The following is a 13,539-nucleotide window of genomic DNA, read 5'->3' on the forward strand; positions in this document are numbered from 1 at the left end:
TATGACAAGAAAACCTGAAATTTGTACAGTCTTGTTCTAAATTATTAAAAATTAATATAAATGTTAGAAAGGGGAAAAAAGATTTATATTGCCTTCTTTTACTTACGTCAATGTTCGAATACACTTTGCTGAGTCTCTGATGTCCCAAACTTTAATGTAAGATGTTGAAATAGTGAAGACCAAACTGGTGTAATTACAATATTTCACAGACACAACATTATTAGGATGACCACCCAGTGACATTATCTCTTGCCCAGTTACTAGATTCCATACTTTACAGGTACGATCTTAAAAAAAAAAATTAAGAAGAGGCATATAATAAACTACATAAACATATTCATGTCTGGAGGTATTTTAAGTGATACAATGAAATAAATAAATATTTAACTTAAAATAATATATCAGCTAGGAGTAAAAGTACATGCCTATCACCCCATTAATGGGAATGATAAGACTAATAGATGGCTTGAGGTCAGGAGATTTGAGCTGCATTGTGCTAAGCAAATCAAGTGTTCACATTAAGTCTGGCTTCCAATATGGTGAGCCCCTTAGAGTGGGGAGTATGCCAGTTTGTTAAAGGAGAGGTGAACCAGCCCAGGCAAGAAATGGAGGGTCAAAATTCCAGTACTTATCATCAGTGCGATCAGGCCCATGCGTGGCTGTTGCATTTCCAGCCTGGGTGGGATAGAGGCCCGTCTTAAAACAAAAACAATAAAAACAAACCAAATGGTATTTCATGACAACAAAGAATCCATTTCCTCACAACCTCTCTTCACTACTGTGTCATAATAACCTCAATTCTCCAGCCCAAATCTGAAATCAGGACTACATCAACCTGCTAGTGGAAATTATCTTTCAGTCTCTATAAAGCTGATGACAAAGGTATGATATAGACAGACATCCTATTCCAACAGGATCCTGGAGATGTGTATCAAACTACATTATCCAGTACTCTCAAGAAGCAAACAAATAATGCCTAAGCAAGTATTACAAAACTTTCATGAATTATTCTCTGAGAGTAATTTGAATTATGATTCATGAGGAACTGATGAATTACTTTCAGAGTTGTACCAGTAGTTCTATTATTGTCCTCAGAGATAATAACTGTTTTCATTTATTTGAAGGTGCCTGACCTCAGCTCCAGTAGAAAATACAGAGTTACATACATTCGGGCCCAAAAAATGTGTAAAACTAATTAGGACAAAATATTTTATGTAATATTTTCCATAACATAATTTGCTTATTTCCATAAGTTCAATGTACAATAACAAATGCTAAAATTGTTGTCTCCTAAAATTCTCCTAAATAATTATATTTCAACTACTTGATGTTAGGCTGTCTTCTGTCAGGATTTTTCCCTACCTTTTTCCTAAACTCACAGGGTAGATGAAAGCCCCTAAGAACCCCTTACTTGCCTTCTAGATTAGGCAAGGTAACCAATCATTTGTTGATGTCATTTCTAATCAGGGAAACACAATTGTTTCAATTATAATCTTTTGAGTTGCTCAAAGGATCACTGATTTTTGAGGTACTAGGTGTCATTGAGTCTACTCTCTCATTTTATAGGTGAGAAAATTGAGGCCTTGACAGTTTAAATGACTTACACAAGGCCACACAGCTAATAACTGACACAGCCAGGTTGAACTCAGGTCTTAAGATTCCACATCTTGTGGTTTATTTATTTGTTTGTTTTGTTTTGTTTTTTACATTAAAACACACTGCCTCCATGATTATTCTAGCAAACTAAGCCATATTGCTTTCCTGTAATGTGACTTAACTTCTGACTACTAGCATACATTTAGGAAAGAATGAGTCCATGATTTCTGGCCTTGACCAGCGGTTGTCCTCCTGGATTTGCTACAACCTGATGTGTCCTCCTGATCTGAAGTTTATGTCTTCACATACCAGCTCTGGATGTAGTTTTGATGTAATTTTGAAGGTTCTAGATTATCTGTCTGGGCATGTAAAACTTGGATAAGACTTTTCTGGATTAAGGGATTTTAATTTTCTTAGACCAGTTTATCTGGTAGTACAGAATATAAACAACTTTTTTAAAAAACTAGCTATAATGATACTTGGTATGTGTGTGTTTTTAAACATCAAACACCAGAGTTATAGAACAAAACTTATTTATTTTATTTGAATAATGACTTATTATGAAAGTAAAGTCAATTTCACTCATTTGAAATTATGCCTGCATTAAAGTCCTCTCTAATTATCTCCATAACTGGAGATTAAACATTAGAGACTAATCCATTCTGTGGAAGTGACCTTGGGCCCTAGAAAGCTATGCTAATGGAACAAATGTCTTGGCAGGTCCTATAATACTGAACTACTCTGAATATGGGCTCAGTGATAGACCACATATCATTTAAGGACCAGCCCAGTTAAGTTTCAAGAGATTTATTACCAGGAGACTAAATATGATGTGATGAACATTTTTGCTGACACTAACTCATAATTACTGTCTAGTAAGGTGCAGTGCTGTTGTCATATGCATCAGTGAAAGCAGAACACCACCAATGAAACGAGGGATGTTTGCGATAAGTATAAAATCGTTACATCTATTATTAAGATCAAGGAGATCAGAGTGTTCTGCAACTTTAACTTACTGCTGACTCAATGTTTGGCTTTTCAGTGTATTATTCATACATTGGGAACTGTTTCTTGCTATCTTTATCTCTGTGATATTGAAATCTGAGCTAGATTCTCTCTAAGATTCTTCCCATGTCTAAGATTCTATGAATCTAGGATTTCATTAAGTTTATGTTAATATTTTAACTAATACTTACCTTTTGATCCAGTGAATAGAAGATCATCAGTGGAATCTATACATAGCACAGCTTTTGTATGCCCTTCAGCAATGTGAATGCACTGAAGTGGAGAAGATTTGATATTCTTGAAAGCAGGAAATGGGTTGATGATTCCTCTGAGGGAAAAAGAGGGATATAGTTGCAAATAACTATTATATGTTGTTATATCCTAATTCATTTTTTAATCCTTCATTTTCAGAAGTCTTAAGTAAAAATATTATTTGAATGAAAAGGCATAGAGACCACACAACATAAAGATAGGAAATATAAACTCTGGAAATCTAATAGGAATATAACTGTGCTGTAAGTAAAACATATTACAAATTAGATTTTTAAAAAGCAACTGAATGATGATAGGGAAGATCTACATAAAGAGGAATTTATATATTTTTTTAAAACCTCGTGGGGTAATACAAATTCAGTATTGGTCAATAACATCATGAGGCTGCCAAAAAACAAGCTAAAATAATATTAACTTACATTAATAGGAACAAAGGTTGCAGGATGATAGACATAATTCCACCCTACTGTACCTTCTTCACATCAAATTTGAAGTATCATAATTAGCTCTGGGTGTTACATTCTAAGGTGAATGCTGACAAAAAAGGACATCTTTATAGGTGAGGAACCAGACGGGAGGGGTCTGGAAACCATAATATTGGAGAAAGGAACTAGGGATATTTATCTTGGAGAAGAGAAGATTTAGGAAAGACAAAGTAGATGTTTTCAAATACATGAAGGAATGTCATTATCCATCAGGAACTAAACTGTTCTAACTCAAAACAGTAGAATTAAATCCAGGGGATGGAAGTTACAAGTAGGTAGATATTGTCTGACAAGAGAATGTCTGAAGAAATGAGCTTTACTACTTTACTAGAAGTATCTAAGCAAAGGCTACATAATTTCCATGAAAGGGAGGGTATAATCAAGGAGATATCTTCAATAATTGGGAGGTTGCAACTTTAGAGCTAGAAAGGTACATTAGATCAGAGGTCCTTGACTTTTTTTTTTTTAATGCCATGAATCCCTTTGGCAGTCTACAGAAACATAAAGTCCCTTTTTCATAATAATATTTTCAAATACATAAAGTAAAATACATAGGATTACAAAGGAAATCAATTATATTGAAATACAATTATCAAAGTATTAAAGTTCATGAACCTGAGGTTATGAAACCCTAATCTTTAATGTTACAGATGAAGAAACTGAGGGTCAGAGAGGTAAAATGACTTGCCTGAGATCAAGCAAGTAATAAATAGTAGAGAAGGCTTGAACCCAGGACTTGTCCCTGCAAAACCAGAACTTTCCCCACTATACCATGTTGCCTTTCAAGAAGATTATAAGACTGTTAATATGCCTTCTATATCTAAGACCCAATGATTCTAAATTCTTAGTGTAGTCTCTGTAACAAAAAAATTATTCAAAATATAACATTTATTCAAGTGTCTTGAGGACTAAGAAAAGTGCAAAGTAAGGACTGGATGAGATAATCTCAGGCAGAATAAACAGGTACTTTGGTCATTTGGTTTGGGGAGGCAGAAAAAGTAAAGGAGAGCATATAATATAAGGATGCATAGAAGGCTCATGGAAAAATTTTGGAATGAATACTCCTTCCTTAATATTGACAAACTAGGTTTGTATCATACCGATGATAAACTCAAATATGTATTAGAAAAAATGGGTGGCAATCACAAGGAGAATAGTGGAATTTAACACATTTACATATGACTCTACTGCAAAATAATGCATGATAAGTGAGGTATAGAATCAAGTGCTATTAAGAAGGAAAAGGAAAGTCATTAATTACAGGAAGAGATGGCATTTAGGGTGACCTTTAAAGGATGACTAGAGATTAGCAGCCCAAGAGGGGTAGGGTCAAAAATGTAGATATACAGAACAGAGCAAAGGCATTAAGGTAGAAAAGTGCATTGTCTTTGGGGGGATTATAATCAGTTTGGCTAAAGAATGAGAAAAGCAGGATGAGATATGTCTACGGTAGGGAGTAGCAGATTGCGGAGGAACCTGAATGCCTGACAAAGGAGTTTGAATGGTTCTCAGTAGACAATAAGGAGGCACTGATGATTTCACAGATGTCACAGAAAAGTGACAAGGCCAGATCTATGGATGAATGAATGAATATGAATGAATGCATGTATAAAAACTTAAGTACATTATTATGCAAAACCACGTGCAAAGCACTGTGCTAAATGTTAGGCTCCTGCCCACATTCTAATGGGTGAGACAACAAATATAGTAGGTTCAGCTACAAGTAATTGGTCCTTAGGGTTCAGCAGGCAGTTGTTACGAACATGAAGGATGGATTGCAGGGAAAGAGTAGAGGTGGGAAGAACTGTCAGGGGCATATTGCAACAGGTAGCTGAACGAGGGCCTAGACAAAGGGTAGTGGCAGTGGAAACTGAGCAGCGAATGAATTTAGAAAGATGTTGGCAGATTACTATCTACCATTACTATCTGCTATATTACTATTACTACTAGAGGTAGATGTAGCAGAATTAGTGCTCTGTTCATTAAATAGTGGATAGTAAAATATTTCTGACTAGTATTACTCCCATGTTTTATTAACTTGAATACTACTGTCTGGAGGATGGGGGCAGTTCCATTATTAACTTCATTTTTTCTCATGTATAAATTTGATATGTTAGTATAAGTTCATTGATTTAAGAATCTCATAAAGTTTGGTCAGTTCATTTCAGGTTGTGATCCTAGAATTCATGTCTTTCTCCTTGGTCAGAAGCCAGTCAGTTAATAATATGCTTGCTGAAAACATTTTTTTTTACAGTAACAATATTGTTTTATTTTTTTAAATTCAATTATTTATTTTTAGTTTTCAACATTTACTTACACAAGATTTTGAATTCCAAATTTTCACCCCATCTCGCCCCTCCCCCCACCCAAAGATGGCATGCATTCTGAATACCCCTTCCCCTAGTCTGCTTTCCCTGCTATCTCTCCCCGCCTCCCCCTTCTATTTTTCTGTAGGGCATGATAGATTTCTGTACCCCATTTCCTGTATTTCTTATTTCCCAGTTGCATGTGAAACCATTTTTTTTAAACATGTGTTTTTTTTAAACTTTGGGTGCCAAATTTTCTCCCTTCCTCCCTCCCCACCCACCCCCATTGAAAAGGCAAGCAACTAAATATAGGCTATACTTGTGCAGTTATACAAAACACTTCCATAGTAGACATGCTGTGAAAAACTAACTCTATTTCCCTTAATCCTATCCCGCCCCCCCATTTATTCTATTCTTTCTTTTGACCCTGTCCCTCCTCAGAAGTATTTGCTTCTGATTACCCCCTTTCCCAATCTGCCCTCCTCTCTATCATCCCCCTACTCTCTTGTCCCCTTCCCCTCCTATTTTCCTGTAGGGTAAGATAGATTTCCATACCCAATTGAGTGTGTATGTTATACCCTCCTGAAGTCAAATCCTATGACAATAAGATTCACTCATTTCCTCTCACCTTCCCCAGTTCCCCTCCACTGTAAGAGCCTTTTCTTTTCTGTTTTTTTGTGAGATAATTTACCCCATTCTACCTTTCCTTTTCTCCTTCTCCTAATATAATCCTCTCTCACCCCTTAATTTTATTCTCCAGATATGACCCCTTCATCTTCAACTCGCCCTGTGACCTCTATCTATCTATCCATCTATAATTTTTTCCCAACTACCCTAATACTGACAAAGGTCTCATGAGTTACAAATATCACCTTTCCATGCAGGAATGTAAACAGTTCAACCTTAATAAGTCTCTTATGATTTCTCTTTCCTGTTTACCTCTTCATGTTCCACTCGAGTCTTGTATTGGAAAGTCAAATTTTCTATTTAGCTCTGGTCTTTTCATCAAGAATGCTTGAAAGTCCTCTATTTCACTGAATGACCATTTTTTCCCCTAAAGAATTATACTCAGTTTTGCTGGGTAGGTGATTCTTGGTTGTAATCCTATCTCCTTTGCTCTCCAAAACATTATATTCCATGCCCTGTGGTCCTTTAATGTAGAAGAAGCTAAATCTTGTGTTATCCTGATTGTGTTTCCACAATACTTGAATTGTTTCTTTCTGGCAGCTTGTAATATTTTCTCCTTGACCTGGGAATTCTGGAATTTGGCTACAATATTCCTAGGAGTTTTCCTTTGGGGATCTCTTTCAGGAGGAGATTGGTGGATTCTTTCAATTTCTGTTTTGTTCTCTGGTTCTAAAACTTCAGGGCAGTTTTCCTGGATAATTTCTTGAAAGATGATGTCAAGGCTCTTTTTTTGATCATGGCTTTCAGATAGTCCAATAATTTTTAAATTCTCTCTCCTGGATCTATTTTCCAGGTCAGTTGTTTTTCCAATGAGATATTTCACATTGTTTTCTAATTTTTCACTCTTTTGGATTTGTTTTACAGTGTCTTGATTTCTCATAAAGTCACTAGCTTCCAATTGCTCTATTCTAATTTTTAAGGAAGTATTTTTTTCAGTAGTCTTTTGGACTTCCTTTTCCATTTGTCCAGTTTTGCTTTTTAGGGCATTCTTTTCTTCAGTGGCTTTTTGGACCTCTTTTGCCATTTGGATTAGGCTGTTTTTTAAGGTGTTATTTTCTTCAGTATTTTTTTGGGTCTCCTTTAGAAAGCTGTTAATTTGCTTTTCATGATTTTCTTGCATCACTCTCATTTCTCTTCCCAGTTTTTCCTCTACTTCTCTTACTTGCTTCTCAAAATCTCTTTTGAGCTCTTCCAAGGCCTGGGACAGATTCATATTTTTCTTGGAAGTTTTGGATGTAGGAGTTTTTGACTTTGTTTTCTTCTTCTGCTTGTATGTTTTGATCTTCTTTGTTACCAAAGTAAGATAATATAGTCTGACTCTTTTTGTGCTGCTTGCTCATGAATCCAACCAATTACTTGAGTTTTAAACTCTGTTAAGTTTGTCTGTTTCCAATGTGGAGAATGTACTGTCCCAAGCTTCAGGGGTTTGAACAGCTGTTTTCAGAGATACTTCTAGGGACCTGAAAAGTGTCAGTTCTTCCAAGGTGCTATGATCAGGGGCGAGGTGTTTCCTCTCCACCGCCACAACAAGCTCCACCACGCCAGCGTGCCTCCTCGCCCCAGGACCGCCCCTCAGAACTGTGACCCAGCTCCGAGCACCGGTAAAGCAAGAGATTCCTGCCTCAGCCCTGGCAAAGACATCCTTGCAATCCCCCTCTGATCAGTCACTCGATTCCTCCTCAGTCTGTGGGCCGGATGCTCAGGACACAGCCGCTGCCCTCGGGGCGGCTGAGATCTAGCTTCTTCTCTCACCACAGTAACAGACTTTTCCCACTGACCTTCTAAGTTGTCTTTGGCGTTCCTGGGTTGAGAAGTCTGGAAACTGCCACAGCTGCCCGCGATTCAGTCCTCTGAGGCCTGCTCCAGGGTTGCTGCGGCCTGCGCGCCCATGCCAACCTGTGTTCCTCTCCCAGCCTGGTGCAATATACCTTTCCAGTCAGCCATCCAGGTTGTTTATGGCCGGAAATTTGTTTCACTCTGTTTTTTTGTGGGTTCTGCTGCTTTAGAATTTGTTTAGAGCCATTTTTTTGTAGGTATTTGGAGGGGTTTAGGGGAGAGCTATAGCAAGTCACTGCTTTCCTTCTGCCATCTTGGCTTCGCCCCCCTTTCCCTCCACCATCTTGGCTCCGCCACCCTGCTGAAAACTTTTTTAAAAACAACTGGCATATCCTCAAAAAATAAAAATCTGAGTCTTCTCAATGCTAACAGATTCTTAGTCATACTCATGTTAGGTTTAATATATTTATATACCAAACTCTGTGTGTATGTGTGTGTAGTGTGTACAATTTTACTCTGGTCATTCATACCACTCAAGAGGTGTCACAGCTCTTCATCAAGTAAAATGTAAGGTTTCCATCCATAGCAATCATAGAGCAGTTTATTCTTTGGTTAATGCTCAGTGTGATAAACAGTGGAGTCAAATAGAACATAATTTATCCAATTATGCAATCTTAGTCTTCTCTAAGAATAAAAACATGAGCTGTTTTTATGTTCCTCATACAACTGTCAGTTATAAGACTCTCATTAATTGTGTCCTAGGTGATGTGATTTCAAATGTTATTATTAGAATATTACATAGTTTTTGATAACATTTCTCCAAATACTTGCCCTCTCTGATTTGTGTCTATACAATAAACTGGACAGCTGAAAGAGGCCTGGAACTATTATTTTTCATGCTTATGAATGTATTACAAAAATAAGGAGAAAATGTTAAGTTGGATTTTGATTTTTTATTACAGAGAAACAGCCTTAATTTTTTAGAGTAGTGAGCTTGAAGACCACCACAAAGTCAATATAAATTAGGCATACATATAACATTTTATTTCCTATTTAAAATAAAACCATATGAATTTGAAAAAAAGTCAAATTTTGAGTATTTTTAAATAGTACAACAGAAATACTGAAGTTATTGTTCAGCAGAAATTAAATAGAAAAAAAACAATTCTCCATATCTCCCCAGGACATCCATAAAAGTGTATAGCAATGAACGGGAACATTTCATCTCACCTTCATCCTGCCTAAATTCTAAAAAGTTGGACGGTAATCAACAAAATTACTAAATAACAGGAAAAATAAAGAGACAGAAATAGACAAAAGGAAAGAGGAAGACAGGGTGAAAAGGTAATGGAAAATTCCAAAAATAGTTATTCTTTTAAATTAAAAACCAATCAGGAATGTAATTCCATACATTAAAATCCTATTTTCCTTTCATTTCCTTTATTGCTTTGTTCTTTTTTTGTCATTCATACCATTTAAGATATCTGTTATTCTATAGAACTTCCTAAAAATTCTTGATTTAAAATAATATTAATAGCCACAAATATCTCATGAAGAACTCCTAATTTCTATGAATTATATCTATGAATTAATAAATGAGCAATAATTCTTATCAGCATCTATGCATGTATAATTTGTACTTTTGAAAAATATTGTACACACAGAGAGCAAGCAAAGACTGTAAATTTTAAAAGCCACCATAACAAAAAAGTTTACCCCTATTTTCCCCTAAAATGCATGCTTACAAAAGGGTAAATTTCTGGCAGAAAAAAATAAAATTCAATGCAGATATATGGTTAGAAGAAAGGGAAAAAAGAACATGCAAGAAAATGAGACTTTGCTTGGAAAACTCTTGAAAGATATTTTAAGAAATGAGACCAGAATGCAGGAAAGAAAGAGAGAAAGTACCTGTGTACCTCCGACAGAGAAGAATCACTGTCATCAGACCTACAACGAACAGTGGCAGTATCACAAGGAGAAAGAATACAGGTATCAGCATTGTAAAGTTTCTGAATGAACTGAACATTAATAGTATGGCTAACCCACAAATGCTAGCAACATTTTGCTCATGGTGTCCTGCTTCTGCATTTGATGGAATATCAATAAATTTAAAAATTGTTAATATGGATACTAGTCTTTAACTTTTATTTCAAGTTTTTACTTTTATTCCAGGTTTTCACTTTTATTCCAGGTTTTCCAAATTATAACATACTTACTGGAAGAGTATTAAGGCCAGAGAAAATGCAAGGCATAATATACTATAAATTCCTTCAATTTAAAACAATTTTTATTAATTTTCCTCAAAATTAAAAACTTTAAATCCACAAATAGACAGCCTCTAACTTGGAAGTTCCACTAGGAATAAGTATGGTGAATTTCATCTTTAAATGCATCAAAAATATTAGTTAGATGCAAGGAAAAATCGTTTTATTTTTATATATCACTTGCTCAGACATAAAGGTAGGGGAGTCACATTGTCATGGCTCTTATAAGCCTTCAAAATGGAGACTAGCCATGTTTATCCTCAATAGGCTTAATAAAAGAATGGGATGGAGGGCGGGGTTTGATAAGCCCGCATGAGACAAGACTCAATGTATGCAATTAGTTTTTGTCTAGTTTCCAATGCACCAGTATAATAAATGGCTTAGGAACTATTCTAACATATGGCTGTTTGTTGAAAAGGAAGGACTGAAGAAGGAAATGTACTGTGCATTTGGGGCTGATTACAGGTTACAGTAATTTTCCTTCTTATAATCAAAACTTTGCAAATATCTTTCAGCTTTAAAAATATTATTTATAGTCAAATTAAGTTGGTAAATTTCACTTGGAAATGCAGAACTATGTGCAAGTTATCAAAATTATTCCAAAAAAATTCTTAGAATAGTTAAAATTACCATAGAGGTTATTCGGTAATTTTTAAAGATACTAAATGAAAACACAATTATCAAAAGGAATATTCAATTTATTTCCCAAATATTGCCACATATATTTGTTAATCCAAATAAAAATAATAAAACTGGTAGATATAAGTTAAAATAAATTAGAATGACATTGACTTCAATTAAATTATTTCAAAATAGAAATTTCAGTTATATCCACTGCATTACATTTTGCCTGAAATTTTAATTAATTATTAATTAGCAGAAAGTCCTATACAAGCCAGATTGATTTTTAAATGGCATTTGATGGCATCCTGTAAATTTTATGATCCACTTTAACACTTGAAGAAAATAAATAGCTTAGAAAAACAAGGAATGAAAAAATACATGTACTCTCAACATGCTACAATTTCAACTTAAAACAGTTTCTAATTACTAATGAGTGTCATTACACCAACAATGTCAGTACTGAATTTTTTCAAGAGATATTCTGGTTGAATAATTTTTAAAAATTTATTCTTAAAATCTTAATGTTCACATTGTCAGTATGTCAAAAAATATATAATACTCCTTTTTCCAAAACCAGAATTGATGCCATTCTTTGGCAGAGATGTTCTGATTGATCAAAAGGATAAAGTCTATTTAAGAAAAGTCATTTTAGACTATTATTTATAATAGAAGTTAGGGGATTTGTCTCTAGCAATACAGAATATTGGGGTGAGAAGATGTCATAAGAATTGCACTGTGGGCTTAAACTTCTAGGGGTCCTGAAGATATATTTCTTTTGAAAGAATCAGGAAAGTTAAGCTCTGAAAGTACATAAGTACTAATCTTCTAATAATGAATACCATACTGAAGGAAAAGAGTTTTCTCTAATTTTTACCCTGTATTTCATTTAAACATTCACGTGCTAGAAAATAAATTTTAAAATATAACAAGTGTTTAACATGGGAGGAGATCAAAAGATTTTTTGGAAAACATACTGAAGAACTTAGAATGCCATGGAAAGTCCAGCTTTCCCCTGAGACTTACTTATCATGCTGAACTGATGTATTTCCCTGAGAAACAGTGAGACGACTAAAAACATTCAATTCATTACGGGGCCGGCTTGGTGGGGAAGAAGGAGGTGAAAGACTAGCCTCTGAGGTTCCAGAATCTGAGCTACAAAAAAAAAAAAAAAGGAGAAGAAAAAGAAGAAGAAGAAGAAGAAGAAGAAGAACATTGAAGATGTGTCTTTAGTTGGTTATGATTTGTTAGAAAAAGTTGAATGAAACATACCTAACAGCTTTAATTAGGTGTTCCCAGTATAAAGAAAAGATAACAGAGCATGCATTCTCACAAGAATTCTGAATAATGAACACTTGACACTTCTTAGCTGTGTGACCCTGTGCAAGTCACTTAACCCCGACTGCCTCACCCCCCCACAAAAAAAAAAAGAAAACAAAAGAAAAAAGGGGGGGAGGGGCAGCTAGGTGGCGCAGTGCATAGAGCTCTGGCCTTGGAGTTAGGAGGACCTGAGCTCAAATCCGGCCTTAGACACTTGCCACTTACTAGCTGTGTGATTCTGGACAAGTCACTTAACCCTGATTGTCTCACCAAAAAGTAAAAAAAAAAAGAATTCTGAATAATGAAAAATCTTGTTGTTTGGTATTCTTGGCTGATCACTACATGCGCTACAGAGAAAGTTCTGGCTGAGGAAACCAGAAGTCAGTGTAAATATGTATCTTGCGCAAATACATGCAGAACATTTTGTCTGATTCTTATCTTTATAAGTCATTTATTTGCTTTATTCCTAAAATACTCTGAAGGATTTGATTCAGTACTATCAGGCAAATAACATAAAAATCTGAGGCTGTGTCTCTATGTATCTTTAATTAGACAACTAAGACAGCTAAACAATCAGCTGATTGCCTCTCAGAAGTATGTGATAAATCAATGTGATTAAAATAATTTGTTATGGGTATCTCAGTGTTTGCATTTGGGCAAAGACCTTCTTACTTGATACTTGCTTTTGAGAGGCAGTTTGGCTCAGTGGACAGATAAAAAGCTGGTCCTGGAACAGGAAAATACTGTTCAAGCCCTGCCTCTGACATATACTAGCTGAGTAATCTTGGGCAAATCACTTAACTTTTCAAGCTCTAGGAAATACTCTGATTATAAATTACAGAGATAGTGCTGACTTGCATTGGTAAGAGGGAATTTAATTAGCTAGGAGTTTGCTATAGTAATGAAATAACAGGTCCAATCTCTATCCTAAGTTATAGATACATTATCACTGAAGAGTCTATTTGATCTGGGAGACAAATGGTAATAGCAACTTACTGTTTTTGTTCCTTAGTCTTTGATTTTTCTGCTCTCTCAAATGTCTTTCTCTTGGTTAAAGGTGAAGGTTCAGGAATTTTCTTTTCAGGTAGAGATAGTTGCCTAGAGCTAAGATGACAGTAAAAATTATTTCAAGTATTAAAATTTAAAAATTGAAATATAATTTAATTGGTGATATTGCCACATTTATGAGGCCATTTGCCACATAAA

General features: G+C 35.2%; 1 protein-coding gene across 6 annotated transcripts in view; it reads right to left on the reverse strand.

The window, feature by feature from the left end:
• Positions 1 to 13,539, reverse strand: part of KIF21A (kinesin family member 21A) — a 178,985-nt gene that overhangs the window by 19,140 nt on the left and 146,306 nt on the right. For 3 of the 6 annotated variants that reach the window (XM_027858956.1, XM_027858953.1, XM_027858954.1), the window contains 5 exons: positions 13,330 to 13,437; positions 12,040 to 12,168; positions 10,037 to 10,075; positions 2,793 to 2,929; positions 107 to 287 (listed from right to left, as the gene is read on the reverse strand). In XM_027858956.1, coding sequence (XP_027714757.1) covers positions 107 to 287; positions 2,793 to 2,929; positions 10,037 to 10,075; positions 12,040 to 12,168; positions 13,330 to 13,437 — 594 coding nt within the window. The remainder of the gene's footprint in view (positions 1 to 106; positions 288 to 2,792; positions 2,930 to 10,036; positions 10,076 to 12,039; positions 12,169 to 13,329; positions 13,438 to 13,539) is intronic. The other 3 variants (XM_027858955.1, XM_027858957.1, XM_027858958.1) reach the window with 2 other exon arrangements.

Source organism: Vombatus ursinus, unplaced genomic scaffold, assembly GCF_900497805.2.
Source record: "Vombatus ursinus unplaced genomic scaffold, bare-nosed wombat genome assembly UNPS02013950.1, whole genome shotgun sequence".
Lineage (NCBI taxonomy): Eukaryota > Metazoa > Chordata > Mammalia > Diprotodontia > Vombatidae > Vombatus > Vombatus ursinus.